Here is a 26,256-nt window from a genome sequence, read left to right as displayed (position 1 = left end):
TGACAACTGGTTGTTCCACTCGGGACCGGTCCCATGCATCTGCCATGTCTCGAAGTCGTCAAAAATCTACAGAGCTAGACGACCGCGATAGAACAGCAAGGTCCAGTGCAGACGAGATGCAAGCAGCATTGGTCTGAAGCCGCGAAAGAGGATGCGCAGCTTGGGCTTGTCTATCGTTGGAGCCTCCTCGGACACCGCTAGCATAAGTGGATTTCGGCGAGCAGGTCACGGACAAGGTGTGTTGGAAATCGATGGCACTTGCGAGTTCTGACATCCATATCTTGTTCATTGAAAGGTTGAACGACGCAAAATTTTGTTGTGGTGATAGAATCTTTCGAGACATTCTGATCGTACTATGCTAGGACAAGCCAGCAAGGGGTGCTGCGAGATGGATGTCATCATTGTGCCGTCGCAGTCATCGTCTGAGAAAGGAGATCGGCAACGTATCTGTAGGCAGATGTGTCTGTAGGCGGGGATACAAAGCATGTTGCTTTGATAACATGCTGCTCTGGGAGACGGCTACGGTTGGCCTTATCTCGAGCATTATCGAGCTTTCCTTTGGTCTTTCCGTCGTATTTTATTGCTCTGTCAATAAACCGCTCCCAGAGCCTGATAGTATGTACTGCCAATTCTCTGAAACATGTCCTGTGGAATAGAGGTTGTGGCAGAATTCTATGGTTGTGGGTATCACACATCTTCGCAAGAGGCGACGCCGCTCTGACTCGAGCAAATCAGGGGAGGGTCTGCAATGAAATCGACTGGATGGGTACAATGCACTTTTGTATATTTTCTATTCTTGCATCATGACTTGATCTTTTCGTCCAAGCTATTGAGTACATTCTGAGCCTCTCTGACCAGCTCCTTTCTTCTTGCTCTTGCATCTGGGTCGCCTTCGGTGTCGACAGCATCCAGCTTGAGAAGGACCTGTGCAAGCACGGTCTCACTAAGGCGCTTGTGCTCGAAATCCTTCTTTGCTTGCTCGGCGGGTGGGTTGGCCAAGAATTGCACACACTGAGGTAGCAAGGCTTGGAGAGTCGAGTTGACGGCATTCAGCTTGTCCATGGGTGTGGCTGGGGTTGGTGCGGGACGTGGTGACTCGGTCCTCGACGAGTCATTCTGCGATGCTGCGGGCTTCTTGGACTTCTTCTTCTTGTTCTTGTTGCGGTTGCGTTTCCTCTTGGGTGCGTCTCCGCCGTCGGCAGATGCCTCCTCGCCTTCCGAATCGCTCGAGCTCATGGACTCGGGAACAGCGTCTCCCACAACACACATGATCTCGCTATTGTGTCTGAGACCCTCGGCACGACACGAGTTGCTATCGTCCTTCATGTTCTTGCCTCTGAAGAAGAGCTTGATGTGCCGCGCATCCGCACCAGTCTTCTTGGCGGCCTGCTCTCTGACAGATTTGACTCTCAACTCCCCCTTTTCGATAGTGTAGGCGGGGAAGTGGACGGGGTAACTGATGCGCTTGCTCTTGAGAACCAGGACATCGGTGTCTCTAGGCGGGCCAGGAGAGACGGGCGAGTTGTCTGCTTGTTCGGCGTTGTTGAGATCGTCTTGGGTGATGTAACTGTAGTCCGAGTCTTTGACCTGCGCCGAACCTCCAGAACGTCCAAAGGGTGAGAAGCGTCCAGACCAGGAGCCGAAGCGCGAGGACCACGATGACATGATGACGGCAATGGCAGTAAGACCGATTACAGCAAGAACAGAGGAGTCTTGTTCACTGAACCAGAGGTGAGCGCGTTGCCAGAGGTCAGCGGGAGGACTGGCGGTGTTGGCGGACTGGGTGGTGAGCTGCAGCTTTTCAGAGGCGGTCGAGATGGCCTGGCGGATGTTATCCTGTACGGCGCCGACGAAAGAAGATGCAGCCAGCTTGACGGTGATGGTTGCGACCTGCCAAACACCAGATATTTGTGGTCTGTTGTTAATGGGCGATCGTCGTCAGAACTTTCTGTGACGCACCAAAAGTCGGGAGCACGAGGGGTTGCCGCACATACCAGGCGACTCGCAACTGTGGCTAACTCGACTTGATGGGGCCACTTGCTGCCAAGGCATCCATCGCCTGTCCGCTGTTATACGGGGTTACGGGATACTGGATACGCTTTGTCTGTACAGATTGTGTTCTTGAGAAACACACGTTATTTCCTGCATCTCCTGCGACATTCTTCTCGAAAAACTCAGTTCGTGCTGGATATCCCTCATGCCTTGCAGACTAGAAACGCCGCCCCCCTGCAGAGATAGCATGTTCAGGGAGAGTTTGTGATCTCAGTCTGTATGTAAGCGCTACACAGTTGCACAATGTCACCCTCAAAAGCCTTGCCTTGTTCAGACATGGCCACGCGGCCTTGCTCTTTTGGACACAATCTTAATGACACGGTGGCTCTTCATAGTCGAGTCCAGATTGAACTCGTCATCCTCTCCAATAATAAGGCATTTGCATCAATGAGTGAGGCATATTTCCACTCTTTTGTAGAACAAACGCCTGGCGGGTTTTGACCCTGGCAGAATGTGGTCGAAGGTAGAGCAATTCAGGCAGACGTCGGAGAGTCGGTTCTCGGGGTCGGTCGATATCAAACAGCGACAGCAATGCTAAGCTTTACGCCACATGTTCAGGCGGCGCAGATCAAATCAGATGAGGCGATTGGGAATCAATCGCGACCTGCTATGGCATAGAGATTGGGTCTGTCTCGACAACTGAGTAAAGGATGCGCCTCGAGACGATGAGACAACCATGCATGCTCCACATTACCCCCAACTTTGGTAGCTCCAAAGTCGACACCGGTCGTGATGGACGAGTCATAAATAGCCAGCGGGAACAGGGAATAAGGGCCCAAAGATAGGAGCTGGGACCAACCCATCCTTGCGAGAGTTTTCTGCCCTCTAACCAGTATATTAGACGCGCAAAACCCTCCACCGTCCCAAGTCCCGAAAGACTCACCGTTGTCCTCCCTCACATACACTCTGTCTCGCGCAGACAATCTCGAGGGCCAAGAGAGCAGAAAAGAAGATTGCGCTTGGCAGCTGATCGAAACAGGCCAACTACGTAATAATCCAAGAGCCGCCAGCTGCATCTCTACCACTGGTTTTACCCGTCGGCGGCCGAGAGATTCGGACTTAACACTTAGCGGCATATGGGATTCAGTCCGACTCGCTAGGTCATCGTCCTTTGTCGTTTGACAAAAGTGCATCGTCCCGCACTGTATCGCGAGCCCCCGGTTCCCTAACTGAGTGCACTTCCCGCTTTCCACCACCCGCTGTCCATCCCAGACGGCGTCTTCTACACTCCAACCCCGCTTCTCCATCGTCATGGAAGCGACCTCGCCTGACATGTACGACGACAACAGTGAGGGAGAGCATTGGGAGTCGGACATCAAGCATGAGTCACAGACGTCTCCCGCAGGACCATCCGGCTCGTCGGTCCAGAACCAGTCCAAATCACAACTGCCTATGCAGAAGCGCCGGAGGGTGACTCGAGCATGCGACGAATGTCGAAGGAAGAAGATCAAATGCGACGGCAAGCAGCCTTGCACACACTGTACAGTCTATAGCTATGGTAAGCAGCGAGATGGTCTGTCGCAGAAGCCATGCCCTCTCTGACCTCGTATAGAATGCACATACGACCAACCCTCTAATCGTCGTCGCAACCCCGCGCCCCAATACATCGAGGGTCTGGAGCATCGGGTACACCGCGCCGAGACTCTGTTACGAATGCTCATGCCTGATCTCAACTTGAATGACCCAAGCATCGATGTCGCTGTAGCCCAAGGATATATTCCCGGCTTCTCGAACAAGCCCGTCTCCAACCACAGTCCGGCCACACAGCCAACTGCTCTACCCCGTGCATCTCTCGCCTCTGCGCCTAATGCGGACCAAAAAGATACCAATCTAGAATCCATGGTCCGTGCTATTGGCCAACTCGAACTGGACGAACAAGGAAACTGGGACTATCACGGTCATTCTTCTGGCCTCAGTTTTGTAAGGCGCATGCGAGAACAGCTGGGCGATCTCCTCGGACCCGAGGCCAAGACTACTCCCTTCGTCAAGTCGAGACCAATGTCACAAGTCTTTGACTCGCCAAGATCCTTGAACCCAGACTCACCTGGTCTAGGTATGGAGGGCGCAGTTCCTGGCACTGATCTCCCTTCTAGAACCGTTGCTCGAGATTTGTGTGAAACTGCCATCACCGATGCTTCCGTCCTGATGAGAGCCATCCATGTTCCATCCTTTTGGGCATCATTTGATCGCATGTACAACACACCATACGAAAACTACACGAATCAGGACCACAAATTCCTTCCGCTATTGTACAGTACCATGTCGGTAGGCTGTTTGTTTGGCAGCGACGAACAGAGTCCTTTAAACCAAGCTGGCTATGAAACTGCCATCGACCAAGGGTAAGTGAGCTAGCAGGTGTGCGATTGTCCGAGTACTGACGCAGCACAGTTTCAAGTACTTTAGAACAGCACGTCAATTGCTAGACATCGCAGACTGTCGCGACCTGACTTCCATCCAAGCGGTTCTCTACATGATCTCGTTCCTCCAATGCTCGGCCAAGTTGTCGCAATGCTATGCTTATGTCGGTGTAGCGTTGCGCTCCGCACTACGTATGGGCTTGCATAGAAACAATTCTGCCTTCAACCGCACGTTCAATCCGATCGAGGCCGAGACTAGAAAACGTGTTTTCTGGACGATCCGCAAGATGGACATCTATGTTGGCGCAATGCTGGGTCTGCCACAAACGCTCAGCGAGGAGGACATCGATCAAGAGTATCCTCTCGAGGTTGACGACGAATACATCACCGAAGAGGGCATCTTCCCTATGCCCGAGGGAACCACGCCACTGACAACAGTCTTCAATGCACATAGTCGACTGGTGGAGCTACTCATCAAAATAGTGAGAAACGTGTATCCGATCAGGGCGAAGAACGTTCAAAGCAACATGGACCGCTCTTACACGGTGCCCTTCTCTGTCATTCGAGACATTGAGAAGGATCTGGAAACATGGAAAAGTAACTTGCCTGCAGGGCTGGACCCATGCAATAACTCGAACCCCAAACTCACAAGGTAATCAAGTCTCAAGTCATTCAGCCGCTCCTTCGTACTGACAACGCTGCAGAGGCCAGCAGCTCCTTCGCATCGCATATGCGCATGCTCAAGCAATGCTTTACAGGCCATTTTTGCATTTTGTTGCGACCGACAAGAGATCGCGTGACATTGACCAGCGCGCATACACATGCGCGGCTTCATACGTCAACCTTTCACGCAACCACATACATCTATGTGTGCAGATGAAGCAAAAGGGATTGTTGAACGGCGCGCACTGGTTTGTCATGTACACGACGTTTTTCGCTGTCGTGTCATTGATCTACTTTGCGGCCGAGAATCCCCAAAACATTACGACTGAAGCTGTCCTGAAGGACGCTATCCAGGGCAAAGAAGTACTGGCGTCACTGGCCAAGCGCAGCATGGCAGCAGATCGATGCGCTATAACGTTAGACGGTATCTTCAAAGCACTACCAGCCTGGGCTCGTGAAGGTCACCCGAACCCCGCTCCATCGCGAAAGCGTCGGCAAAGCTCGACTAACGGACCGCCAAAGGGTGCAAGAAGCCATCCAGACATCTCGGTCACTGCTAAAGAACCGCCCCCGCCTCAACCTGGATCCATACAGCGAGCGAGCACTTTCCCTAACCATCCAACTAATGTACCGACTGCATCAGCTTACGATCAACGAATGTCGTTCCCTACGCCCTCGATGAGTTCAGGCAGTGCGCCTTATACACCTGCTAGTCCAGGCTTCAGTCAACAAGCACTGGTCGCTGGGCCAATGGAGAATAGTAGTCCTTCGAACGGCCTACTCGGGTATCTCCCGTTGGAAATGACGAACCCCAACTTACCAGATCTGTCGGCAATGATGTTCCCATCCGCAGAACCCTTCAACTATCCTAATCAGCCCCTGACGACATTCGAGAACAACCAGTTCGCGAAGGACCCCAACGTCTTCAACAACTTTAGCGATTCGAAAGCGCCAGTCATGTTGTCAGGGCAGAGCACTGGATCGGAAACGGACAACCTCGAAGCACAATTCTACCCTTTGCCCCCTTATATGATGCAGCAACAGCAGCAACGGCAACAGCAACAAGGCAGGTGGGACATGAATATGATGCAACAGCAACAGCAACAAGCGCAGCTGGCCAACATGCGTCAGGTATCCGGCGGCTGGCCAGGGCAGCAACAGGGACTGGATCAGGGGACAGGATTCCCCAACATCAACCTGAGCGACATGTTTGGAGGTGAGAACGATATATTCAGTGGTGGGATGCTCATGGACCAAGGGTTCCGAGGCACAGGGATTTGAGGAAGGAGGAGAGAGTGATGGTCAGCTAGATACCCCGGCGTTGTTGTAAGACGAGCAGTAGGCAGACAGCTCAAGAGGCAGGTGTGTAAACAGTAATGAGAAGAGATATGCTATATGTCCAGACTCTGGGTGAACTATTGATGATGCAATGGGCGTGGTCCAAGCTTTGGTTCGTGTCGGTGAAGATGGCGTGCATGCATCGAGCTTAAAGTCCTCAACCTGGTCAAGCAGGAGCAGCTTGTATCTCGACAAGGCTGCACTCATGGCTCGGAGTTCGCGCAATCCCTTTGGCTTCGGTCCCTACGTCGTCACCTTCTTTACCACTGTCATCTACGCTGGCTTGTTCGCTGCCCTCATCGTCACCCACCATGTTCTGCCGCCGACCCCAAGTACCCCCACTCCGCATGCATGGCCAGGGGTCAACATAACCCAGGCCTGGCACGATCTGGACCACTTGAGCAGTGCTTACCACCCCTTCAACAGCAAGGACAATGTCGCTGTACGTAGCTGGTTACTCGCTCGCGTTGGAAGCATCCTCGACGCCAACAAGGTCGAGTGGAAAGAGGCCGCCGAACATACCAAGACTGCTTTGCCTGTCACTGTCTTTGACAAAGATGTCAGCAACGTGACCTACACTGACCCAAGGGGATACACTGTATACTATGAGAGCGACAATATCATGGTCTATGTGAGAGGCGCAGAGGACAAGGAAGGGGAATGGTGGCTCGACAAGACCACCTACGACGGTCCTGGTGGCGTCCTCGTCAATGCACACTTCGACTCTGTCAGCACTGGTTTTGGCGCTACAGACGATGGCGTCGGTGTCATCTCAGTACTGCAGCTACTCTCGCACTTCACCAAGCTGGAAAACCAGCCTCATCGCGGTATCCTGTTCCTCTTGAACAATGGCGAGGAAGATGGCCTTTACGGCGCAAAGACCTTCACGCGTCACCCTCTTGCCCAGTTTCCTCGTAGTTTCCTCAACCTCGAAGGTGCCGGTGCTGGAGGCAGAGCCACTTTGTTCCGAAGCACTGATACCGAGGTCACCAGATTTTACGCCAAGAGCCCCCGTCCCTTTGGCAGTGTCATCAGTGGCGATGGTTTCAAACGAGGCCTGGTCAAGAGTGGAACAGACTACAGCGTTTTTGTTGACGACTTGGGCATGCGTGGCTTGGACGTAGCTTTCATGGAACCTCGCGCAAGATACCATACTAATCAGGACAACGCAAGAGAGACCAGCGTCGAGAGTCTTTGGCATATGCTCTCTGCTGCTCTGACTACCGTGCAAGGTCTTTCTAGCGACACCAGTGATCAGTTCGAACGACCCTCAGAGCATGAACATGGCAGCTCTGACAAAGCATCGGGTAGTACTGGTGTCTGGTTTGACTTGTTTGGACGTGCTTTTGCAGTCTTCCAGCTTCACACTCTGTTCGCGCTATCTGTGACTCTGCTCGTTGCAGGACCCATCTTCCTGATCATCTTCGATGTTACTCTTCACAAGACCGACAAGTGGTACTTGTTCTCTAGAAAGAGGTATCTCCATTCATCAGACGATGACGAGCCCGTCAAGTTTTATGGTTGGAGAGGTTTCTTTAGATTCCCTCTGATCTTTGTGCTTGCAAGTGGCATTGTCTTCGCCCTCGCGTACTTGATTACAAAAGTCAACCCGCATATCGTGTACAGCTCCGAGTACGCTGTTTGGAGCATGATGCTCACTGCGTGGCTTTCCACCGCGTGGTTCTTCTTCCGTCTTGGAGACGCCGTTCGCCCATCTGCTCTTTCCCGCGCTTATGTGCTGATCTGGCTGTACACTCTTTCCTGGTTGGGCCTTGTGGCCGCAACGATCGGGGAGCAGCGCTGGCACCTTGGGTCTGGTTACTTCCTGATCATCTACAACGCTGCTGTCTTCTTGGCTTTGCTCATCTCATACCTCGAGTTTTTCGCCCTTCCCAAGAAGAGTGTTTATGTTGAGCAGGTCACGTACGCATCGCAAAGTGCATTGCCCAGCCCTACACGCAGCAATAGTCTCGTCTCCCACAACGCTGTGGACCATGATGATGCTTCTCGTGGCAGAGCACCGCTCGCCAATGACAACGAGGATGCTGACGAACGCACCTCTCTTCTCGGCTCGAGACAGACTTTCACACGCTATGGTCGTGAGACTCGTCGACCTGATGATAACGACGATGCTGCAGCCTCCATCCACCCGCCCGTTGCAAGTCAGGCTTATGAAGGCGAGCAAGGTTGGTCTGGTAGCCTTCCAAGCTCGTTGTGGCTGCTTCAGTTCCTGATTCTGGCGCCTGTCAATCTAATCTTGATCGGCCAATTGGGTCTGCTGATGACCTCGGCCTTGCATCAGACACCTGCCGATGGCAGCCCAGTCCTCCTCGTCTACCTTTTGATTGCTGCGACATCCGTACTCCTGTTGGCCCCTTTGACGCCTTTCATCCATCGCATAACATACCACATCCCGACCTTCCTCATGTTCGTGTTCATTGGCACTCTTGTATACAACCTCGTAGCCTTCCCCTTCTCTCGCACCTCCAGACTCAAGGTCTTCTTCCTCCAGCAAATCGACCTCGATCACGGCAACAACACCGTCGCCCTCACCGGTCTATCCCCCTACCTCGAAGCCATCGTATCCCAACTGCCATCAGCAGCGGACAACGGCTACCACTGCGCAGGCCCCGACTACAAGTTCTGGGCCTTCAGAGCCGGCCTCGACAGCTGCTCCTGGACAGGACCCGCCCCTAACGTCGTGCCCACAGCATACAAGCCTCACCAACCCGGCATGCCGTACCCCAACAGCACAGTCTCTCTCGCACTCGCCCGCAGACAGGCCCAAACCGCCAAATACGCCACTTGGCTCGACTTCAACATCACTCGCCCTGCCTCCAAGAACGCCACTAAACGCGACTATGTGTTTGACATCCGTGGTTCCAACACTCGCGCCTGTCGTCTATACTTTTCGCATCCCTTTGCAAACCTCAGCATCAGCAATGCAGGTGACAAAGCTGCAGTCATGAAACCTGGTCGCAGTGACGAAGCACAGCGTGTGTATCTGTACAGCAGAGATTGGGATGCCAAGTGGAGTGTCAATGTCACTTTTGACCACGAGGCGGAGAAGCGACATGACGGTGTCGAAGGCAGAGTCATGTGTGTGTGGAGTGATGTCAACCAGGTGAGCACTGTGCCTGCGTTCGATGAGGTCAAGCACTTTATGCCTGTGTGGAGTGCCATCACCAAGAACAGTGATGGTCTTGTCGAGGGCTACAAGCACTTTACTCTCTGAGTCTGACAGTTGAAATGATGATGGCGAAAGCTGGAATCATGATGCATGCATGCACGCCGTTGATGTTGACGATAATGTTTCATAGTCCTCTTGCTTTTTCTTGTTTTTAGTCTTGTTCTTGCAATGTACGTACGATAAAACGGAATGTAAACCAATGCATGTCACAATACAATCACAGCAATCAATGGTTCGAGAAGAGAGCACAGTTTGTAAAGGTTTGTCATTAATTCGTTTCGTTGTTCTGTGTGTGTGTTGTGGTTTGTAATCGGAAAATCGTCAAGGGAAGCTATATCTGAATGTAACGAGGAGAAAAAGAAGAAAAACAGAATGCAGTTGGGGACATTTGAGCCATGACTTTGCAGAATATCTGGTGTTGATCATAAGAAAGAAGACATGACACAACAGATATCTGTTGCCCTTACTTTCAGGGCAAACGACGTATCATGTCAATGAGAAGAGAAGACGCAATGGAGCGAGATGGGAAAGTAATATGCCACCGATGCGCCCTTTGGAAACGGAGAAACCCTGAACATGGCGTACCCGTGAATCCGAAAGCAGAAATGCAAGACTGTGCGATGAGAAGGGTAGAATGAGCAGCGCTAGACGGCTGTTGCGCGAGGAGTATGAGAGGTATAGTCACTTGTATGCTGACGACGCAGATGCGGACGTGTAGCAGAAGTGGGAGTTCGGTAGCTTGGGTAATCACCGTACTCGTCGATTAGACTGCCTCTTCGGCGATCCTTTTCGTAGTCACGAAAACTGTCGAATGAATGCTCATACTTGGCACTCGAGTTTGCCTTTGGTACTCCGGCTTTGGGCAGCAGATCGTAGTCACTACGCTGGGTTTCCCGGCGGACAGGCGAGGGTCGTGTACTGGTAGTATATGATGTTGGCGACTCGGTCGTGTAGCCTCTGCTATAGCTTTGATTTGTCACGATAGGTGGAGGCTGTGGAGCGGTAGCGTAGCGAGGTGTGGCGGAAGACTTCGAAGAGCGTATGGGCTCGCGCACGGGTTCAGGAGAGTGATGGATGCGGCGTTCGCGGTTGCGATCGCGTTCACGTTCGTAGTCACGGTCGACATTGCGACGGTAATCGACATCTTCACGGGAGCTCGAGGTGTCGTTTCGCGGGTAGTGGTACTTGTGAGTGGTGGGCGAGGGATAGTCTGGACTTGGTGCCGGTGTAGGATAGCCACCGGAGAAGTCTGTATCTCTCAGATTCGAGGGTTTCGAGTCTTTGGCACGCTTGGGAGAAATGTTGGGCATGGTCTCTGAGCGGCCAAGGGGGCGGATAGGCAAAGGGGGCACGTTACGATCTTCCATCTTCATGCTCGCACTTCGTGGGGGCGGGTCTCGAGGGAGCTTGATGGTAGAAGGCGAAGAGACCGAGGGATAGAGAGTCGTGGGTCTCAATTGAGGACGGCGTTCGTCGGCCTCGACAATGTCAGGCACGCTCGGTCTTCTGTCGCGGTCACGACGTGACTGAGGAGAGGCAGCAGGCTTGGCTGAGTGGCGGCGCACAAAGGCTGGTGTTGGTCGACCCGAGCGGTCGATATATGTCTCGGGCTTGGTGGCTGTCGAGGTGCTGCGTGAAAGAGACGGCCGTTTGTCCCTGCCGAGGTATGCCAGAGTGTCATCTTCCAAGCGGGAGTAGTGCTGCGCATCGTAGCCTCGACGTGACGGTCGTTCCCGGTCGTAGTCGTCCCTGTCGCGACCACCAGTCTCCCTCGCCTCTCTTTCTCTTTCTCGTTCCCGATCCCGATCCACTCTGACCCTCTCTCTTTCACGCATTTCCTTCTCTCTGATGGCGTCCTCTGTAGCTCTCCTACGTCTTTCTGCTTCCTGTCTCAAGTCGGTCTCGCTGTCGTCATCGTAAACGTACTTTCTGTCTCTTTCGCGCTTCACGTCTTGGTCACGCGTCCTCCTCTTGTCTGTTCGTGATACACGTTCGCTATCACGCCTCTCACGCTCCGCCACTCGAGCACGCTCCTTTTCGTCTCTGAGGGGTGCTGTTGGCTTCTTGCTGGCTTGTCTTTCATAATCATCGTGCTTTCGTGACGTCGTTCGTGTTGCACTACCGAAGTAGTCATCCGAGTCGGATCTCTCGGGTCGTCGTTCTTCGTATACTCTTTCGGGTCCTCTGGCGGTGAAGGCGGCTCGACCAGGGCCAGATGTCGGCACTTCGTACGCGGCGGTCCTGACTTCGACAGGAGGTCGATTGCTCATGTTCTGCTTTCGGAGTTCTGCCATCTTGACATGGGCATCATAGCGTGATCTTCGGCCTTCATCGCTGAGAATCTCGTATGCCTGTTGGATGCGATGGAACTGGTCAGACGCCTCGGCCTTTTTTGATTCGTCAGTGACCTTGTCCGGATGCCATTTCAGCACAAGTTTCCGGTAGGTGGTTTTGATCTGCGCGGGAGTAGCATCTTTGGCGAGACCTAGAGCGACATATGGATCCGGAGGCAAAGGCGTGGACATGATGAGTCGAAAAGTGTCAAGGGCGGCCTGGCATTCGTAGGAAGGAAGCAGAAAATGGCGTTATATAAAGTTTGGTGACAGCGATGGGCGTTGTTGGTAAGCGTGGCAAGGTGGTGCAGGTGTTGTTAGATGCAGCAGCTGAGTGTGATCGTGGGTCGCACCAAGAGCGATGGGTGCAACAGAAGAAGCAAAACAACAGAAACAGAACGCAGACAGAGAGAGCGAGGTTGGATAGAGGCAGGCAGGGCGTTGGTCTGCAAAGCAGGATTCGATCCGAATGGAAAAAGGAAAGCAGAGAGCCAACGAGAGCCAACGAGAGAGGGCCGGGCCGGTAGATGAAATGCGTGCTTAAGGAAGGTGTGATGGGCTCTCTGTGTCGGTCGCGCCTGCTGCGCATCGTCGCCCTCGCGGGTGCATCGGTTTTCGCAACCTCTCCCGACTTGCTCCAGCCCTTTCCTGTTGCATGCCGCTCTACTTTAGCGTTCGCGCTGCCAGAAACTCGTGCCGATGACGTCCAATAATTGGCCAATTTCCTTGCCAGACCCTCCGCCGATCCTCGACTACTCCTTGCTCCAGCAGCCAGCTATCGCTGCGTACCTTGTAGCACTTGCAAAGACTCCATGTCAAACAGACTGGTCACGATTGTCGGTCAACTTTTCCTGTTCCTGCCTCTTCTACATCGTTTGGCACCTTGTCTTCATTCCCCAGCGGCCCGTTTTGACTCCAGGTCCGCACGTGCTTGAGCTGCGAGCCGTTTGTTCCCGTGCTCGAGAGCGCGAGTCACGCCCTCTGGACCCTGCCAAACCTGCCTCCAAACCACTGCTGGACCTCTATCGTAGCGGTGAGCATAGACAGCTGTAATTATCCTTCACATCAGCGCTCGTCTGTGAAGACAAGTATCTAGTCATTGCTATCTCCGTCCGTCCGCCTGCATGTCAATCATAACCTCGCTTCAGCTTTGGCCCGGCAACTGAGAGTCGTGAATCTGCATAGTCTCGCATCCATCTTCCGTTCGTACAACCTCAAGTGCCCTTTATGCCTCGACCCGGAATAGAAGATCGACTCTTCCGCATGACTGACGACAAACACTCTTCTACGCGGTGCTCTTCCATGAAACAACTCACCCCTATCTCTGTGCATCACTCCACCGCAACTCGTCACGGCAAAATGTGGACAGCGTTCATGCGACTCCGCACCCCACAAGTCACAATCACGATCCATCCGTGCTTTTCGAAGATGCGGCGGCCCAAGGGCGCTTCGACACATATCTAGCACAGACTACTCGTACTCACACACGTCCAATCACCTTTCGTCCGCCCGGCAGAACATCACCAGACCTCTGGCTTCACCACCAGACCAGACCGGTGATGCCATCTTTGCACTGGACTCCCAAGCGTGAAACTCGCCGTCTCCTTACCTAGGTGGCGTCGATGCATGCAAGAAGCCTTCTTGGTTAATGTACACAACTGCTTTGCTGCCCAACGACGAGATCACTATTCTTGACGTCCTCTGGCAGTCGTTCAGAGGATACACGTATCATCGGCTATGCATGTCTGCAGGTTTCCCATATTCAAAGGTACACGGATCGATAGTGAGTATTCGCATGCTAATAACGACAGTTTACAATCTGGAAACAGGCGGAAGCATTCTATGGACCTTCTCGTCATCATGCCGAGATACCACAGACGTCTGACACCGTCCGTCTTCGCGAATTCATGCCTGACAGGTGTCTCGATATCTACCACGATTTGCAATCATCTTTGGCCTTCTGTCAATACCTGTGTATACGATCAACGTCTTCTATCTACCGAGTCCACCATGTAGAGCGGCCTGATTTCAATGACTGGCCCTCAAACGAGTAGGTTCTGATGGCAAGACTAGATCAACCCGATTGGTGACGTCTGCCGTGTTTCCAAGGAGCTCTTGCTGTCTGAGCTGTCAGATCGTCCGAGCCCGACAGCGCTTTCAGCAGTCTTCTGAGCGGATTGCCGTCATCATCCTTCAAGGTGCGTAACTGTGCCGCCTCACTCCGTCCTCTCCCGGAAGAAGAAGAAACACCACAAAGTAGGTCCTGAATAGCTGCTGCCCGGAAGCTTCGATCTCGAGGGGTAGATCGAAATTGTCTCCGCCATCGAGTGAGTATCATGTCCAACGACTACCCTTTCATCAAGCAAACATTGGAATCGCCAATCTGCGTCGAATGTATCGATCAGGTGTTGCGGATATCGCAGCCGACGTTGCCGCCGCACCCCTTTGATACCTCTGGCTTCACAGATGTGATCACACCACTAGATACGGTCTGACGGAACACAAACCAATGCTTGCCATCCAGAACTGACCTTGAAGTGCTTGTAGGCCGTGCATGAGTCAGCAGTAAGTCCTTGTCTATCAAAACATCTGACCAATAATTTCTAGCTTCCACGGAGGACTGTGGTCGGATCACAGTCATCCCGTCTAGACGTACATGATTATCGAAGGCTTTGAAAGTTGTCTGAAAGCTAGGGGTCAACTGAAGCTGAGTTGGCCATGTACTGTGTTGGGAGTTTTACGTATGGCTGACAAAGAGGGTTTTCAATAGATGTATACTCACAAGAAACAAACTTTTATTTGAAAACTGTGACTCTCTACACTCTGTCGTGTTTGAGCTATGTTGTTTTGTTCGGGAATATTGCGGCGACAATTGCAAGGATGTTGGACCAAAGCATCTCACATGCTTCCGTGATAATCTTTCCGTTGACGAAACTCTTGCGGATCTGATCAAGCAATGTTTGTGATGTCTGGTCTCGAAAGCTCCTTCGAGTTCTGATGCGAGTGTGCCATTCCGAGGGCCTTCAGTAGCCAAAAGAAAAAGTAAGACTCTTGTTCCCACTCCTGGATCCCTGGACTCGATCATAGTCTCTCTGCTCAATCTCACTCAGATTCTCCCATGCCTTTTTCTTGTTCCGGTCAATGTGCTTGAGGACCTCTCTGTGTGTCAAGATGACCACCACAGATGCCGCACATATCGATATCAGAACCTTGTTACCAGTATAGTAGTACGGTTTGTCATTGTCTCTGTAGATTTCTTATTGCTCAAGTCAGCTCGATATCCCCAGTCAATGTCAAAGGTCGGCTTACATGCAGCTGCAAAACTGCCAATCTCATGAATCGTGCCAAACAAAGCAATAGCTATACCTCGCTTCTTGGGATCAAAGCTATTACAGCTGATCCACGAAACTATGATAGGATGGGAACTAGGCGTCCCAATGATCAGCGTGAGGATTGCGAATCTCACCCACGCATAGCCATACGAGGGTAGGAGCAACAGTGTCGCGAATAGTGGTATCTCTATAAAGTTTGGTATGGTGCAGTGGAATGCCTTTTCCTTGAAGTGGCCACTGCTTCGTGTGAGGGTGAGTATTGTGATGACGCGAATGAAGTCGGAGGGCATGGTCAGGACGTTGCTTTCGAATCGCGAGAAATCGAGTTGTCTGAGGCTGAGCACGAGGTATTGCGAGACGGGGCTTTTGGGAATGTAGATGATCATGGCGCAAAACCAGAAACCGATCAACCCTGTACATAGATGAGCGTCCGAATCATCACGCTTGTTTGAGAACTTACCTGGATCTTTGAATGTGTTCCAGATATCGCGCATGCTTGCGCGAGTTTTGGAGCCTGTCCTGCCTTTCGAAGCGTCGTCTCTGAGCAGCCTGTTGATCGCGATCACTTTTGACATCAGCACACCTCTAACGCTGATATTACTTAGAAGTGGCTCACTTTGCTCCCTCTTTGTGAACCACGGCTTCCTCCAGAGGACTGTCTGAGTCCTTGTCGGTCCAGAGGGCAGGTAGAATATACTCTACATTCGATCAGATATGTGTATGCGTTTGTAAGTCTGTAACCTTACCGCAAGTCCGATCACGAAGATCAGTAAGCCGTTGATCAGGATCAACCAAAACCAACCTAGCCATCCTATGTCAGTAATAGGATAACTAGTGTGGCAGGGATCACATAGTACCTGGTCTACCAGCCGTTCCTCGCATAGTAAGCAAGCCAGCAGCCAGTAAAGTGGACAGTGCTCTTGCAATCTGGTGATTATTAGATGTAAGATATTGTTCGATCTCGACGGTACAAGAGAGACTTACGTTGATCCCAGAACTCAGTATGGCTATTCGAAAGCCCAACTCCTTGTTGGTGTAGAAATTGGATAAGCACATCACCGTCAATGGTCCGAATCCACCTTCAAGTAATCCTATCAGACCTCTGGTAAAATAGAACCCAGCTGCACTTTGCATCCAAGCTTGAGTCCAGGCTAGAAAGTCTTGGGTCAGTACTTTGAGTCATATTCGGAACGGATTATTACTCACCTACGGCTCCTGATGCACACAACAGTCCAGAAAGAAGATACCGATATCCATAACGCATGGCAATCATTTGAGACGGGAGCCCTCCAATCAAGAAGCAAATACGGTGTATCATCGTGCCCTGCTTAGTTTAGCTGAGTGACGAGAATGCCGGCTGCAAGTCACAGACACACATTACCATATTCCGTCATAGTGAACCCAAGGTCATGGAGGAAATTGTCCGCAAGGGCATTTGATATATTCGTGCTATCCAATTGCGCCGCTCAAACATGTCAGCGACTGATCAGGCTTCAAGATGCGATGTCTTACCGAAGAACATGATCGAGAGCCAACCGAGAAGCCGTATGTCGGTTTTCAGTTTGACCTTTGATTCTTCCTCGAATGTCCAGGTTGCACGGTAATCGTACAACTCTCTACCTTCAAACTGTGCGTGTAGTGCTGTAGTGTCTGGTTGCTGTTCTACCAGAGTAGAAGCTCTCGAAAGCTGAACCGACAGAGCATCGATTCTGTTTCGATGCTCTTTGCTTCCATCCACCATACATGTCGGCATTTCACGAATAAACTGTGAGAGACCGGTTTGGAGATAGCAAAGCAGAAACAAAGAGCTGTTGATCGATCTATCGGGGCATGAAGTGTGAGAACATTGGCTTTTTGTTAGCCATGTAGGCGTGTATTCTTGGCCGTGCCATCGATGTGATGTCAATTTGATCTTGGAGACGACTATGAGGCTCTAATCTCGTGGTATTCTCTAGAATTTCAACAAATCGGAGCGACGGACTGCAGTTGATATGTTCCAGCCAAGAGACACATGTTGGAAAGCTCATCCTCGACTGGTTCACATAATCTTTGGGTTTGAGTCAAGGATTTTGGTTAGAAAAGAAAGCCATGGCAGATATGAAGAACAGCATCATTACTCATGTCGGGCATTTGAGGGTGTCATCTGTGTGTTGCGAGTGTTGCAGGATCCGAGTTGTTTGGAACTCATATTGTGTACTGTAGCAACCTGAGCATGTTTTGTTTGTCCGCGTGAAGCAGATCGCGATTGCCGAAAACTGTGCTCCAAAGACAACAACCAGAAATCATCTGAGCACCATCGAAGTAATAGTCTGCTACCTTCTCAAAAGATCGCCAGGACGAGTACTCGTGATAAATGAAGCTCTGAGAGCTACAGCTTTTGTTATGTCAGGGTGGTTCCCTCAGCGGTAAACCTGGGATATGGCAAGTCTACCCGAGCGGTGCAACTGCAGCCGTGCCTGCATCGACTGCGTCATGGAAGGTCATACAAAGTCCCACGAAACATGGCCATTTGATCGAACCGACAGAGCTCTGAACTTGAGCAAGATCACACATGATCCCTATCATCTCAGCCAGTCGCCGACTCCAAATCGCAGGCTTGTCAGCAATCGCAGTCACAACGACATCATATCTCGCTGCAAAGATGTCGAGCGTCAGCCAGATCAGCGATCCTGAGAAGGCGTGGAACGGCTCTGCTGTACCATATCGACCCGAATACCAAACATGGCCTTATTCTTCAGCCGACTTCAAACGCATGGACGAGACTCCAGACAACTCGTTCTATAGCGACAGTAGATTCGTTACTCACATCGACGATGCTGCCATAGCGAGCCTCAGAAGATACTATGACACCGTCTTGCCACGAAAAGGTCGAATCCTGGATCTTTGTAGCTCATGGATCAGTCACTACCCGCAAGCTGTCGAGAATGCAGCAGCACAGGGTGAACTGAAGGTCGTTGGCCTAGGGATGAATCAAGCCGAGCTCAAGAAAAATCAAGTCCTGCACAAACGAATCCTGCAAGACTTGAATGAGGACCCCAATATTCCCCTCACTGTCTGCGACGAGCACGCTGTCAGTGGACTACAAAGCGCAGATAGTGTCGACAGTGAGAACGGGTTACTAGATTGTACAACTTGCGTTGTGAGCCTGGATTACCTGACTCGCCCGACAGAAGTCTTGGAGAGTGTCAGGCAATTGACGAGATCAGGAGGTAGCTGTCAGATCATCGTATCCTCCAGAATGTTTCCAACCAAAGCGACAAGCGCATGGATGAACAGGACACCAGAACAGCGTTTGCAGATGGTCGGAGATTACCTTCACTTTGCTGGTTGGAAGGACATTGAGATCATTGACATCAAGGAAGGAGACGCTGCAAATGTCCCGGCAGAAGATCAAGGAGGATTGCAAGGCTTCATGCAAAGGATGGGCATGAGCGGAAGTGATCCGTTGTGGTGTGTTCGGGCTTTCAAGCGAGACTAGACATTGTGCTCCATAGTTGTTCTTATGCTCAGACGAAGTCACTCGAAGACTTGGTGTAATGGGTTGGTAGCAGACAGCACTCAGTGTATGCTCTAGATAGTAGTCAGTATAGACTTGCCTCTCATCTCGTTCCATAAAGTTGTGATGGACAGCTGTGTGATGCTGCTCACTAAGACCAAGCATGTTGTAGGCTCGAATAGGAAACAGGTCGACTGCTAAAGTTGGATGATGCCTCGATTCGTGTGTTGGCAGGCAACACCTAGAGGCGAAACTTATGTGTGAGACTTGATAGCTGAAGACAGAGTTAGATATTCCGTGGTCGGCCTTGACCGACGCCACACAGCTGTGCACAGCCGCAATAAAATCCACGCTTCTCATGGACACCGACGTCCGGGTGTAACTTGAGGTCAGGATGGAAGACTGAGTAGTTGACTGAGGGCTGAGCGTGCCTTGAAGCTCATCAAGCAAGGAGAAAGATAGAACAAGAAGTTCAGACAAAGTGACATTCAGCAAATTATATCAAGTTTCAGGAAGCGCCAGTCGAAGTACCTGTTCCGGCGAGCACAAAGCTGATGGAGGTCAGGGCTGACAGAGATGAAAAGGCTCCTTTGGCGTGTCATTGGTCGGGGAAACCGTCTTAGTTCACACCATGGAGCTGTAGTCGCAGAATAGGCGGGCTCCTCGAGGAAAGCCGCAAGCAAGCATAATGCGCACCTGCATCAGCGTGGAAGTTCGGCGTATGCATGAACCCTGCGCGAGCAGACGCTTTCGAGGAGCATGAAGACTAGCGAGGGGGAAAAGCAAGACACAAGCGCAGAATATGCTCAGGGTAGAACTAGTGCTCGAGCACAGCATGGCAGTGCTGACGAGTAAGTCGTGTTGTCGGGACGGAGGGCGCGTGGGCGGGCAGCAGGTATCCCTAGTCACTACTGCTCGACTTGCTCGCACAAGCAGGAAGCAGCCGGGAACGAAAATAGAAGAAGCGAGTCGCGATATGATCAAAGTCTCAGCATGCACGCTCGCAGGCACCTCATCGAGGGCGGGCTTGTTCGTGCATGATGGATGTGCCGCGGCATAGCCACCGTCAGCCGTGTACATGTACAGGTTGGACTTTTGGCTGTTCAAATACAGAATAGCCCCGCTATCAGAGAAGGCTTTCTTCAACCACTCTCTTGCCACAGAGCACCTGCCTCACGCAACCACTTTCCTATTTTCTTAATTTGTCCTCGCTACTAATTACTAACCTACACAGCAAGCAAAACGCGCCACTCCAAACGCTGGCCGACAGGCCCAATACCGCTCCGGAAAAGATAATACCCGCCAGAATCTGTACCATCGCATCGCATCGCATCTACCAACAGTCCATACCACGCCCATACACAGCCTTGTGCAGAACCCCTGCTGCTGGCAGCAATGCCTCTACAGCTGCTCCCCGCGTCGGCAGCAGCTTTTGCTCCTCGGTCGAATCCCACCATTGTGCTAGGCTCCCGTGTCGAAGTATGGCTCACGCAAACACTCAAACGCATCAGTCTTGTCAAGCGTCCCCTCAATAACGTGCCCCAGCACGATCGCTTCCTGACAGAGACCTTGGGTGCTCCATCTGCCATCTGGCTTCTATCGTCGCTCATGCTACCCAATGCTCCACACTCGAAACTGCGCAAAGATTCGGACCCGCTTCGAGAAGCCATCGCAAACTACACCCTGACTCCTGTCCAAGCATACGTCGTCCATGTCGACATGGTTTCCCAGCATGAGGTCGCTTTCAAGCTGACCCAGGATACCATCGACACTCTGATAGACTACCACAATGACATATACTCGGTCGACATCGCAGCCAGTACATATGCCTGGCCAGAGAAGGACGACCAGATCAAGAAGATGCAAGAAGCATTCGTCCAAGCCGTCAACCGCTTTGTCTACCGTACAGCTGTCCGCGCTCTAGAGGGCCTCGAAGAGGGAGGTGCTGGTGAGCTGCTAGAAGGCCGCAGCAACGACGTCAAGGCCGCTATCATGAACCTGTTCCTGCCTCTTCTTCCTCCTCCTCCGCAAATCGTCGACTTGATTGCCCCGGCTCCTATCATGCCAAACGCCTGTTTCATGCCTGGTCAGTGGTGGCAGCCTGCTCAAGCTTACGCTCTGGTGCCCAATCCGGTAGACCCGTGGCAGATCTTGCCCTCGAATCCTGGGACAAGTGCTGCCAGCGCTCCGCCACAGTATTGGTCGTCCCTCGACATGGATCCTGTTCAGCTTCCTTCTCCGACACCATCATACAGCCAGTCCCCTGTCAGCATCTCCGAGCCGCCCTTCTATTCCTCGGCTCAAATCGATAGTGGCATATCTGCCATTTCTATGCCCATGATGCTGCCGAGCACCCTGCCATCGTGTGGCACAAGCATGGCAAGTACTGGCTTCGATGGTCTAGGCTGGAGTTTCAATGCCTTCGCTCCACAGTATGCTACTATCTAGCATTGCATCTTAAACACGTGTCGCTCGACACCAAGATTCGATTGGCGACACTGATGACATGAATCTCGGGTTGGTGATCTGGCCCATCCCAACCGCCACGTCATGAGCTTGGACGCAGCTGTGCCCAAGAGCCAATGCACCCGATCATATGGACTATCGACAACAACACCCGACCTAGATGCGATGCGATGCGATCTCCTACACTGGTACAAGCCTGAGCCTCGACACGGCTCTTTCTTTCAGCGCATATGGCGGCGTCTTATCTTTTTCCTACTCATCTCTTCCGTCATTTGAGCGAGCGATTTTGCATTTTGCTTTTATTGGGCCTTGTTGAGCAAGCGTTGCTGGTTTTTGTTTTCGTACTTGTGTTTTTGACATTTTCCCTGTTGCTGGACAGCAGTGCTTTCTTCCTTGGTTTCTTTTCGTGTCATGAATGTTATGCAAACGCAGGTTACGATTGCATGGGAAAGCGAAAAAGGAGACATCACAAGCCTCGCGGCTTCAAAAGGGCAGGACTCTTTGGTTTTCTTTACACATCTCACAGGACCGCGCTGGACGCGTTCGACCTTTCCTTCTCGGTTTCGTTTGTTGATGCCCTCAAGTATTCTTGGTGTTTTGAAGTCTGCTAGCCAGAATCGGAGACCAGGGATCGTCAGGGTCAGCAAGGCTCGAGGAACTGCCTCATGCCCTGGTGGTGCGAGTATGTTCTTCGAGTTAGGGAACCGAGCCAGCCAATCCCGGGCTATGACGAGTGTCTGGTATGCTCACCATCTCCCAGGTTGCTGGCTGCACATGGCATACACAAGTGCTGTATGGGTCCATCCCCCAACTCAGAACTGCTAGTTCGGTCTGAGTAAGTCGGTTGATCATTCGGTACGTCTTGCCATGTCTTGAGCGCCGCTAGTTCGGACTCGCGATATGGGCTGGACTCTGTGCACCAAATGTCTTTCTCTCCAACCCTGGCGGCTGGCAAGAACGGAGAAGGACGTCCTGCCGATGTGTAGGAGGAAAGGTCTTTTGGAGTCTTCCAGAACCCTGTGGTCCACTCACCCTCTTTCACGTCTGGTATGTGGAAGGTTTGTAGGTGGGAGTGACACAGTCGGTTCCGGGGACTTCTTCTCAAATCATCCAATATCTCTCCAATCACCGGTTGTTGTTTAATGCCGAGAATGCAAACAAAAAACATTGAGATTGAAACTCGTTTACACTGCACTCCATGCTGATCTTCACTTTGCCGTCGCTTGTGTCAATTTCCGGTGTGTAGACCCCGTGTCCCTCCTGCGTTTGTATGTTTGCTGTCGATGGCAATAAGAAGAAGACGATTAAGCCATGGTACCATGATGTGGGGTTATCTGTAGTGCTACGGGGGGGGGGAATGTCTGTGTGGTGAATGCCAGGAGAGTAAGCCTCTGTATGGTGCCCATCGAGACTGTCGTTATATGGTTGCCCAGTCGAACGAGAACCTTACGCGCCCTCGGTATATTATATCTATATTATCCAGGAGAACATGTGTTCAGCCACTTGTAACGGACCCTTGTTGAACGACCAGGCATCCACCACATCCACACACCCACACACGCAACGGTGTGGTTTTGGGGGGCCAATTCCAGGCCGAAGGTCGTTTCCCCTCCCGTATCGTTTTGGACGTTTCCCATCAATGCGGACATGCCTAGGCGTCTGAGTAAACGCGAAAAGACGAGAGACCCCGTATCCCCTTAGTATCTGCATGGAGTGGTTCGGAGGAAGCGAAAAGGCCAAACGGTTTGAGCTGTTATAGCCACAGAAAAGCCACCGTTAAACTCAGCTTAAACCATGCGTTTTCACCCCCTCCCCATCTGCACACCATGCAGATGTTATCATGATAGCGGTGATTATCTTCCAACACCAATAGAGTTTGCTATTTGGTGTATCTTCTCTTCGGCCAACGGTCATACATATTTTCAGGGTCAAAGAGATAAAACGTAGAACTATGCAGGATGTATAGTAAGCTTATTCTGGAAGGTATACACATGTACATTCTTGCTTTAAGTAGTCGGTTAGCGGTTGTACTGTTTGTACTGTTATCCAATTGTACTGTTGTACCTAGCTGTATAGGAATAGATTCACAAAACGTGTATAGCACATTTGAAAGTGCATTGCACCGCGAGTGCTTTTTCAACCTTGCATTTCCATTTTGGCTGGCACAGAGAAGGAGCGATGCAAAATGATTACGAGCAAAAGAAAGCGATTGGTGACATTTCTGGTTTATCCATAGCCATAAATTTCTTGCTCTCTTCTCTTGACTTCTCCCTCTCTTTCTTTCCGCCTTTGCGCTGAATGTGGTATCTTTGACATAGAAAAAAAAAAAAAAGCAAATAAAAAAACGGAGCTGGAAAGCTGGAGAATAGAAAAAGCCGATTATTCTTGGGTTGTTGTTGTTATGTCCCTTTTCTCGGGAGTGTTGGTCGTTAAAACATGATGTGATAGAAATGTATCCCCGATGGTGTTGGGATTGGGTATAGTTGTTGTTCTTGCTGTTGTCCTCTGGACCGTCCTCGTATTTTGCTAGCCATTACAGCTCGTTGAATGTGAAACAGCTCCCGTGCAACTGAAATCCTTTACATCGTTCTCTCAGAAAGCAGGTGAGGTCAATCTTTTCAACAACTTCTTCATCTTGCTGGCGTCCTTGGTGGGTGTGACGGCAAAAGCTCCGTATCTTCCAGTGACATCGTCAGAGAAGGTGAGTCGCTCGAGTGCCAGAGGGTCTTCAACTCTGAGGTTCGAGTAGTAGTCCTGACCTGGCTTAGATGCACAGACAGGCGAGTCGTCCAGGACTTTGTTCTCGGGCTTGGTCAGAGTGACACGCAGAGTCATCGGGCGTTGCTTGGTGCGGAAGCAGCTGCTGTCGAAACGCTGAACCGGAGAATAGGGCGAAGGCATTTCCCAGTTAGTGACAAAGGAGTCATCGTAGCCGGGAGTCCAGGGCTCATCATCATCGTCATCTGTGTCGAGCGTGTAGTCGTCCTCATCATCAGACGTGCCATCCGATGAGCTCAAGCCTTCGTTGAGTTGATAGTCCGAAGTTGTGGGGGAGCTTGAAGCAGAGGGATCCTCTTCGGTTTGGTATCCAAAGTTGAGAACTTCATCGAAGGCTTCGGGAGAGGCGGTACACTGACGAATCATCATCCTGGTCTTAGGGTCCAAGTACTGTCTAGTGGTGGAGCTTGGGGTATCGGGAGCCTTTGTAACGGCTTTGGTGTAATCGAAGGGACTCTGTGACATGATGGTGGTACGAGAACTTCCGAGAGGGTGGCAGCCCAGTGGGTTGAAAGGACGAACGGAGGAATTAGACGATACGATTGACTCTGTGCGTGGGCGGGATGAGGTGCGGCTGCTAAACACTGAAGGGTAACCACCATCAGAAGTGTTTGGCGTCGAAGGAACAGAAGCGGTTCCAGCCATGGTGTTGCGGCTGAAGGACGAACTGGCGTAGCTGTGGCTGCTGGAAGCGCCGCCGTCGGTCCAAGATCTAAGTGGAAGTGGACGGGCGCTCTCGTGGCGAGGCTGCTTGGAGAGCTGCAACTCGCATGCGGCACGCATCAGGATGTTTTCCTCGGGGGTGAAGTGAAGACGGCGAATCTTGTCAGGCAATGAGAGAAAGAAGAGAGCCTCTTCGTTGTTCAGATCATGGCCACCACGGCGGTTAATTGCCTTTAGTCTTTGGAGATAGAGCTGGGACCTGGAAATGCATAAGTGTGACGATCTCTCAACCAGGGCGCGTAGATCGTACTTGGAGGGCTCGTTGATTCCGAAGGAGCGTTCATGATGAATGCTATTGGCTCGCAAACGCTGGATTGAAGTGCTCAACTTTCTTCTGTGCAGCTATTGTCAGCAACTAGTTCAAGCCTCCAAGGTACGTCACCAAATCGGTGCACAATGGCTGGATGCAACTTGTGCATCCAAGTAAGAGATAGATTGGACTTACTCAAAGCCGAAGCGCGGGGCATCTGCTGCAGGTGCTGTGCTCAACATTGTGTAATGTTCGAGAATGTCGCTGCTGAGAGTGGGCTTCGATGGCGATATATGTATCGACATGGAAGAAGATGAAGAGAGAGGATCGAGAGTCGGAGTGTTCGTAACATCCAACGGCGGCGTGGGTGGAGAAGAGGCCGTTGTAAAGCTCACTTCAAGAAACAGGCGCACTATCTTGAAGTCAAGTGAGGATTTCTGCAAGGAGTAATTAAGCTCTAAATGTGTGAAGGATCGTTGCTGTTTGCTGTCGTGTAACACGACCGAAAGCGAGCCCTGGTACACTGGCACGTGGGTTTCCAGTAATACAACATGGTCAAACCTCTATCCACATGCTCTTTCTAAGGCGAGAAATGCGGCCAAATGACTTGCCTGAGGGCTCGTTCCGAACTAGACTGACAGCTTCAGAAGGCAGTCACGGCCACTGTCAAATCTGTCAGATCGAACTGGTCGACTCCGACACCCGCGGCGGTTGGCCTTGCCCCTGCTCATCACCTGCCGGACCAAACAACGTGTCATTGGGATGCCACCTCTCTCCGACACACTCTCCTCGATCCATGGCAGGCAACCGTCCGCCGTCAATGCAACGAGCCTGAGAGCCACCGTGTCGGACGAGCACAGCAGGCTCAGCGACCAAGCACATGGGCCATTGGCCCTCAGCCGGAGCGGGCGATAATCTTGCATTGAACGCACGTTGCCAGCCCCTCCTGTTGGTAATCGTTCATACCGCATGTGCAGCGCCACGGCTTATTGACCGTTGATACGGTTGTACAACAGGAGTACTTAGGAGGCTGCTCTCCCCACAGCTTGATTTTTTCACCGAAATGCAGACGTCATGCGAAAACAAACAAACAAACACCAAGAAGAAATCAATTAGGGCCATCACAATCGCTGGCTTCAAACCTGCCCACGAAACTCTCGGACCAGACGCAGGAATCCAGCATCGCTTCGCTAGACGGTGAACAGTTTCGGGCAGGTTCGAGGCGGTGAATATACGTACTGTGCAGGCAGGCATAAGCTGTTACATTCCTGACCAAGC

At 51.7% G+C, this 26,256-nt stretch overlaps 9 protein-coding genes across 9 annotated transcripts; 4 read left to right on the top strand and 5 right to left on the bottom strand.

The window, feature by feature from the left end:
- Window positions 1–801: 801 nt before the first annotated feature.
- Window positions 802–1,512, bottom strand: M436DRAFT_16367 (BAG domain-containing protein; the record flags this gene model as incomplete). The annotated part of the gene is made up of 1 exon (XM_013573926.2): window positions 802–1,512. A coding segment is annotated over one exon (711 nt), but the record flags the coding sequence as incomplete, so codon positions are not given.
- A 1,932-nt stretch (window positions 1,513–3,444) lies between these two features.
- On the top strand, window positions 3,445–6,353 carry M436DRAFT_41722 (fungal transcriptional regulatory protein; the record flags this gene model as incomplete). Its single annotated transcript, XM_013574120.1, has 4 exons — window positions 3,445–3,550; window positions 3,605–4,391; window positions 4,441–5,061; window positions 5,114–6,353. 4 exons carry the CDS (start codon window positions 3,445–3,447, stop codon window positions 6,351–6,353), a joined length of 2,754 nt encoding a protein of 917 aa, XP_013429574.1.
- A 262-nt stretch (window positions 6,354–6,615) lies between these two features.
- On the top strand, window positions 6,616–9,645 carry M436DRAFT_41740 (putative zinc metalloprotease; the record flags this gene model as incomplete). The annotated part of the gene is made up of 1 exon (XM_013574124.1): window positions 6,616–9,645. The coding sequence occupies one exon, from the start codon at window positions 6,616–6,618 to the stop codon at window positions 9,643–9,645; it is 3,030 nt and encodes a 1,009-aa protein (XP_013429578.1).
- A 2,261-nt stretch (window positions 9,646–11,906) lies between these two features.
- M436DRAFT_22550 (heat shock protein DnaJ) lies at window positions 11,907–12,125 on the bottom strand (the record flags this gene model as incomplete). The annotated part of the gene is made up of 1 exon (XM_013573934.1): window positions 11,907–12,125. A coding segment is annotated over one exon (219 nt), but the record flags the coding sequence as incomplete, so codon positions are not given.
- A 2,831-nt stretch (window positions 12,126–14,956) lies between these two features.
- M436DRAFT_70927 (MFS general substrate transporter) lies at window positions 14,957–17,018 on the bottom strand (the record flags this gene model as incomplete). Its single annotated transcript, XM_013574312.1, has 10 exons — window positions 14,957–15,177; window positions 15,243–15,677; window positions 15,726–15,830; window positions 15,882–15,963; window positions 16,012–16,067; window positions 16,123–16,192; window positions 16,250–16,416; window positions 16,472–16,589; window positions 16,642–16,730; window positions 16,778–17,018. The coding sequence occupies 10 exons, from the start codon at window positions 17,016–17,018 to the stop codon at window positions 14,957–14,959; spliced, it is 1,584 nt and encodes a 527-aa protein (XP_013429766.1).
- Window positions 17,019–17,906: 888 nt separating this feature from the next.
- On the top strand, window positions 17,907–18,743 carry M436DRAFT_41087 (uncharacterized protein; the record flags this gene model as incomplete). Its single annotated transcript, XM_013574005.1, has 1 exon — window positions 17,907–18,743. One exon carries the CDS (start codon window positions 17,907–17,909, stop codon window positions 18,741–18,743), a length of 837 nt encoding a protein of 278 aa, XP_013429459.1.
- Window positions 18,744–20,156: 1,413 nt separating this feature from the next.
- M436DRAFT_61840 (uncharacterized protein) lies at window positions 20,157–21,209 on the top strand (the record flags this gene model as incomplete). Its single annotated transcript, XM_013574234.1, has 1 exon — window positions 20,157–21,209. The coding sequence occupies one exon, from the start codon at window positions 20,157–20,159 to the stop codon at window positions 21,207–21,209; it is 1,053 nt and encodes a 350-aa protein (XP_013429688.1).
- Window positions 21,210–21,526: 317 nt separating this feature from the next.
- Window positions 21,527–22,395, bottom strand: M436DRAFT_61839 (uncharacterized protein; the record flags this gene model as incomplete). The annotated part of the gene is made up of 2 exons (XM_013574233.1): window positions 21,527–21,897; window positions 21,978–22,395. The coding sequence occupies 2 exons, from the start codon at window positions 22,393–22,395 to the stop codon at window positions 21,527–21,529; spliced, it is 789 nt and encodes a 262-aa protein (XP_013429687.1).
- Window positions 22,396–23,819: 1,424 nt separating this feature from the next.
- On the bottom strand, window positions 23,820–25,220 carry M436DRAFT_70924 (uncharacterized protein; the record flags this gene model as incomplete). The annotated part of the gene is made up of 3 exons (XM_013574311.1): window positions 23,820–24,927; window positions 24,979–25,062; window positions 25,174–25,220. 3 exons carry the CDS (start codon window positions 25,218–25,220, stop codon window positions 23,820–23,822), a joined length of 1,239 nt encoding a protein of 412 aa, XP_013429765.1.
- Window positions 25,221–26,256: the final 1,036 nt, after the last annotated feature.

This window comes from Aureobasidium namibiae, assembly GCF_000721765.1.
Source record: "Aureobasidium namibiae CBS 147.97 unplaced genomic scaffold scaffold_4, whole genome shotgun sequence".
NCBI lineage: Eukaryota > Fungi > Ascomycota > Dothideomycetes > Dothideales > Saccotheciaceae > Aureobasidium > Aureobasidium namibiae.
This window is presented reverse-complemented; position numbering and strand designations above follow the sequence as displayed.